Below are 6,192 nucleotides of genomic sequence, written 5' to 3'. Positions count from 1 at the left end.
CTTTACACTAGGAGAAAACCTAACACTGAACTCATGGGGAGTCATCATGTCACGTGAAATGATAGTAGTGTGGCTGTCCTCAACGAAATTACCTACAATATTTTGGGAAAACTTTGAACTACATCTTTCTGACCCCCCATGAACTTGTGTGACATGATGTGATGATAGTGCGTTTCTATATTAACACCTCTTTCTATCACTTTCAGGAAGATTCATGGGGTGGATGGGGAGCATGGGGAGGGGTAGGTAACATCCTATCCACAGCTACCTCCGGAGTGACCACTCTCACATCACAAGTATCGCAAGGCTTCAGTCAAGTATTGGGAGCTCCAGATCCAGCAGAACTCGCTAAACTTGACAAACAGTTGAGTGAACAACCAGACCAGGGTGACAATGGCCAGTCAGTGGAGAACGTAGGTAGGTTAGGTGGAAGAGGTATATTGATGGGTAAGAGAGTCACTAAGTGATAATTCTTCCATAAGCCTTCAAAAAGGGAGTTAAAAAATCCTTGTGGCTGTGAAGTTATTATTAGCTTTAATGTAAGAAGGTAGGCTTTTTGTCTAGGTAGGTATCACTTTTATTACAGATAAAAATAATAATAATAATAATTATAAGATGAGTGTTTCACTGCCGTTTCTATTTTGTAGCAATGAAACAACTGCTACATTAGATAAAAAATCTACAGAAGATGGGAAGAAAAAAAAAAGTAAAAAACAACGAAACAAGTCAATAAAATAAAAATATAATATTTTTTTATTTATCTATGTACAACAAAACTAAAATCATTTACAATAACAATAAATAAAAAAATAATATAAATAACATGTGAATAATTTTCTTTGTACAAAAAGAATCCTGCCTAACACTTACTTGGTCATGTCTGTACATAAAATATTTATAAGACATTTTTTTTGTTTAATTTTTATTATTTTTTGTTTATTAAACTATCATTAAAACGGCTAAGAAATTAGACTTATGTACATTTTTTTTTTTAATTGGCAGTTTAATTACAAACATTTCCACAAAACGTTTAAAAGGCTGGGACCGCAGTCACTTTTGGCTAATTATAAAATAGTAATTTTAACTTTCTATTCTAGGGAACCTATACTACCTATGTCATATTAGAAAATATTTTAACTGGTCCAATTTCAATCTCGAATTTAATTTGTAGAGTACCTACCGTCGACCAGATGAGAGACTTTTTTTTAATTAGCCAAAAATGACTATAATCCCGGGGCGTAAAACTATTTACATAAAATGAAAGCAAAGTAAAATGTACATACAGATCCCGTAGAAGAATGACCTACTATGGACAAAAAATAAGAGAATGGCTAAGTAGAAAAACGGACTAACCTCCATTTAGTACCTACTTTCCTTAAAATGAGGATTCAAAATGTGAACCTCGCTTTTGGTATTTTTTGTCGTCTCAACACCCATTATTTTATACCTAATATGGATTTCAGCTTTCTAGGTGTTGTGGTTCTCGAGATAGAGCGATCAGTGTGTGAAATGTGAATGGATCTTGTTCTTATAATATAAGATTGCGCAATGTTCATAGCTTAGTGTTATTATGTGCTAAAATAAAAGGCACAAAATATTCAAATTATAGGGAAGTCCCGTTTGCTTCTTAGCCAATCAAATGTCGATCTATTGATCGTTGAATCACTTAAAAATGTGATTATAAGCCAGTAGCTTATATCCGCCATTCACGCTCAGACGGTCTGACAGACCCAGGTCTGCGAGACCGTCTATCGTAACATGTGTGGCGGGTATTAGGTCCGATGCTGAATACACCTGGAGGACACCGAAGATAAGCAACGCCCAGCCTGGTGAGTAAGTTGAAAAAACTAATCCAGGGTAGCCAGGCTTTTGCTGGAATTAAAACATTTGAAACCAACTAATTATCCTTACAAGACCGAGCACACGCCGAAAAAGCAAGTACAGTAGAACCCCGATTTTATGAACTAATTGGGACCAAGGGTAGTTCATAAAATCGAGGTGCCAAATAAAAGTTCATAAAATTGGGGTTACGTTAGAAAACATGGCAGATTTTCGACAGTGTAAATGCTCATTTATTGATTTTTTTTTCGTAACGTGTCACCCATCCAGTTACAAGACGCATAGGACGTTGCTTAGTTCCGTAGTCCACCCCGAGCTGGTGTATTCAACATCGTTTTATGGCCAGGAACATAATCTGAATTTAAACTCGGTGTAACTCTTGGGTTATCTGATTGGTTGATTTCAAAATTTTCAGCCAATCAGATTGCTAGATTTAAAAGAGTTAAACTCAACCGAGTTTCTAACTCTGATTATGGGCTATAAGTTATTCTAACTAGTTAGGAGCACCAATTCAAAAACATACCTTGACGAAGCGAAATATTAAAGCCTCATTCCCACCATACTGCAAAGCTCCGGTCACAGTACGTTCTAAGAACGGTCAAATACAGGTGATTTAATGGGAGTGAGCATAATGATTTGAACGGCAGAATACTCCCATTTAATTACCCGTAAGAATATTTTGACTGTGCTGTGAATAGTGATGGGTCGTGGGTAAATACCCACTGGGTGGGTAAATAAAAATTGGGTATTTACCCGGGTATTTATCCACCCCCTTCTTCTATGGGGACAGACAGACACCGAAGCGAATACAATAGCCCGTCCACTATACCTTTTTATTACTAGCGTAATAATAAAGGAAGGATAAAAAATCCTTACCGGTCATGGGTCGCACTATTGTCTAAACAGAACACAGCCATCATATCCTCCTCCTCGTCCTCCTCCTCCTCCTCGCTACTCGAATCCTCCTCCTCTTCCTCCTCATATTCTTCCTCTCCTCCTCCTCCTCCCGTAGCTTCTCCACTGCTACTCTGTACAAATTCTCTATTCAGCTGCTCCAGCTTCAGACTCACGGCTTCACATGGGACGCCTTCACAGCCTGGAGGAGGAATAAGAGAACAAAGAAACGTTAAATCGTGAATCTGAGCAAGCGGCAGTGCGGTAAAACTAGGTAAAGTGACTCCTTTACAGCCTAGAGGGGGAAAATAAAGAATAAATGCCTAGTGAAAACTTTTTTTATAAGGTCTGAGACAGGGAACAACTGAGGTCTTATCGTCCCGAAATCGAAGAGAAGAAGACAGGATAGGAGAACTAGCCGTTCCGAGAACGAACCTTATCTGTTAATAGTTAAAATATTCTAAATCATGATTTATTTGTGGTGAAGGATTTCACAGCATTACGAATGGGGTAATTTTTTTTTTTTTTTTTTTTTTTCGTAACGTGTCACCCATCCAGTTACAAGACACGCAGGACGTTGCTTAGTTCCGTAGTCCACACAGAGCTGGTGTATTCAACATCGTTTTATGGTCAGGAACATAATCTGAATTTAAACTCGGTGTAACTCTTGGATTAAGCTGATTGGTTGATTTCAAAATTTTCAGCCAATCAGATTGCTAGATTTAAAAGAGTTAAACTTAACCGAGTTTCTAACTCTGACTATGAGCTATAAGTTATTCTAACTAGTTAGGAGCACCAATTCAAAAACATACCTTGACGAAGCGAAATATTAAAACCTCATTCCCACCATACTGCAAAGCTCCTGTCACAGTACGTTCTAAGAACGGTCAAATACAGGTGATTAAATGGGAGTGAGCATAAACTTCAACGGCAGAACACTCCCAACGCGGACCCGAGTGATGAGACTTGCACCGCATGGACCCGGTACCTGATGGAAACAATAAAGATATAATACTATTAGGAAAAGTTCAAAAATACTCTAAGGGACTTTTCAGTCTCATTCTGGCAGTACAAGCAGGGTATATTCTATTCTATCTGTAGTCTGTACATTATCTTCCTTGAATGTCACCATGAACTCTTCACACTAAACTTCTGTCCTGCCTTGGAAGCTCGCAATGACATTGTAGGGAAATCAGATTCGTTCTCATAACGGCTGGTTTTCTCCTATCCTGTCTTCCTTCTCTCTTCGATTTCGGGACCACAAAACCTTAGCAGTTACGATTCCCTCTATCAAATCTCAAAAAAAGGACCTTCTTTCAAGGATCTCTAATAGATAAGGACCTACTTTCAAGGATCTCTAATAGATAAGGATCTACTCTTCTAGATCTCTAATGGACCTATTCGTACACTTACCAATCTGTCTATGCCATCTGAGGGATCGCCTCTCTACCGAGTTCCGTCTGAATGGCGCATTGTTGACTAAGGAAAATGAATGCGTTCGTCTGTACAGGGGCATTGAACTATCACTCTCACTTCGGTTTAACTGAAACACAAACACAGAACCAACATTATACTGAGGGGCTTAAAAAATAATAATAAAAAAAAAAATAGTGTTTTTCACCACCGGCGCCATTTTTATTTCGTAGCAATAAAACATCTGCTACTTTAGACGCCTGTGGTCTGTGTCGTAGCATGCCCATCCCGTAGTATGTCCCTCATCAGATGGGCGAGCACAGTGCCCCATAAACCAGGTTAGTGTAAATCCATCTTCATAAGTACTACTCACCCTACAAATATAGGAGTTCCGCGCCACAGGCGAAAATGTCTGCGAGCGTTTGATCACGATTGACTTGCTTCCACTGCCCGTCACACTGCCTCCGTGATGCGACGAGGATTTACCCGGCACAAACACACACTCCGTGTTGGTAGTCTTATCTTCCGATGTGACAGGGGGAGGTGTGGGATCTAGCTCTATCTCTTCTAGAACCTGACACAACTCTGCTTGTCTGCAAGAGATAGAATAGAATAATAGGTTATGAATAGAAAAGAATAAAACTACTACACCACTGAGGTTGGTGTTGTTGATTTATTATTTTATTTTTTCTACTCTGTAAATTGCCCTGCCGTGGAAGCTAGCAGTGATATTGGGGTCGAGTGGATTGGAACACATCACATACCTTCAGGCACACTCCATTTGTCAAGGGATTAGGCATTGCCTTGCCCTTGGGATCAATTTAATTTGAATTGTAAAAAAAATATTGGGACGCGCGTAGGAAAATGGTCCAATACCCAATCCCTTTCCATTACAAAAAAAACTCATAAAAGTAGGGGGAATCTGGCTTAATGCACTACTATTTGACTAGGGTACAAAACCAATTTCACGCATCAATATCAATCGAATAATATTTAAAAACCACTTTGAGATGGAATAAAAATGTCAAAATAAAAAGTCCATCACTAACCTTCTGACAAGTCATCTTTGGAGTTACAAAAATGTACTTCTTGAATGGAGATTGACAATCATACATCTTCGATGAAAATTTAAAAAAATAGAGGACGAAATTTGTTTCGTTCAGTGTGAACGCGCTGGGCTGTAATTCTATATCTATGAAAGTCAACTTCTTGGGAGTTTTTCATTAACACAGTATAGAGTGAAAACTTTCATACTTCTTGTATGAAGGTTGATAGATATTAATAGCCTTTACATATTCATGAAGATTTCAAAAATTTAGGGATGGTTTTACCTGAAGATTTCAAACTTTAGGGATGATCTTAGCAGACGATTTCAATATTCAGGTATGTTTTTACCTGAAGATATCAAATTATAGATATTTCGAAATTTCAGGGATGGTTTTCGTTGAAGACTTCAAACTTCGCGGATGGTTTTAGCTGAAGACTTCAACTTCAGGGATGGTTTTCCTTGAAGATTCTCCAGACTTTAGGGATGATCTTAGCAGACGATTTCAATATTCAGGTATGTTTTTACCTGAAGATATCAAATTATAGATATTTCGAAATTTCAGGAATGGTTTTCGTTGAAGACTTCATACTTCGCGGATGGTTTTAGCTGAAGACTTCAACTTCAGGGATGGTTTTAGCTGAAGACTTCAACTTCAGGGATGGTTTTCCTTGAAGATTCTCCAGGGTTGGATCTAGTAGGCGGGGGCAAGTTTCATACTTCCACGCCCAGATTTCTGTCCACCGTATATTCGAACCTGGGTTTCTCCTGAGTAGGGGAGGGGTCGGTAGCGAGGGGAGAGGGGGGGAGGGGAATTGTGTTGTTCGCGCGCGTGAAGAACGCCATCTTTTCTCTGCAAACAATAAAAGAAAATGTTCAAAGTTAGAATTCAATGTTGAGAAAATCTAATAAATTTAATTTATAAAGTTTCCCTTTATTATTTTTCAATAAAACACTCAGAACATACTGGACTTTTATAAATGGTATACTCATCCGTCAAA

General features: G+C 38.4%; 1 protein-coding gene across 1 annotated transcript in view; it reads right to left on the bottom strand.

The window, feature by feature from the left end:
- Window positions 1–1,662: 1,662 nt before the first annotated feature.
- LOC103511293 (protein kibra) overlaps window positions 1,663–6,192 on the bottom strand; it is a gene marked incomplete at its 5' end in the record, with an annotated part of 15,761 nt that continues 11,231 nt past the window's right edge. Inside the window, 7 exons of the mRNA XM_026825112.1 lie at window positions 1,663–1,872; window positions 2,363–2,427; window positions 2,867–2,935; window positions 3,629–3,721; window positions 4,147–4,276; window positions 4,520–4,739; window positions 5,846–6,044. Of these exons, the coding sequence (XP_026680913.1) occupies window positions 1,663–1,872; window positions 2,363–2,427; window positions 2,867–2,935; window positions 3,629–3,721; window positions 4,147–4,276; window positions 4,520–4,739; window positions 5,846–6,044 (986 nt within the window). The remainder of the gene's footprint in view (window positions 1,873–2,362; window positions 2,428–2,866; window positions 2,936–3,628; window positions 3,722–4,146; window positions 4,277–4,519; window positions 4,740–5,845; window positions 6,045–6,192) is intronic.

Source organism: Diaphorina citri, unplaced genomic scaffold (assembly GCF_000475195.1).
Source record: "Diaphorina citri unplaced genomic scaffold, Diaci psyllid genome assembly version 1.1 scaffold698, whole genome shotgun sequence".
Lineage (NCBI taxonomy): Eukaryota > Metazoa > Arthropoda > Insecta > Hemiptera > Psyllidae > Diaphorina > Diaphorina citri.
The sequence above is the reverse complement of the archived record's forward strand: the minus strand, read 5'-3'. Positions and strand labels throughout refer to the sequence as shown.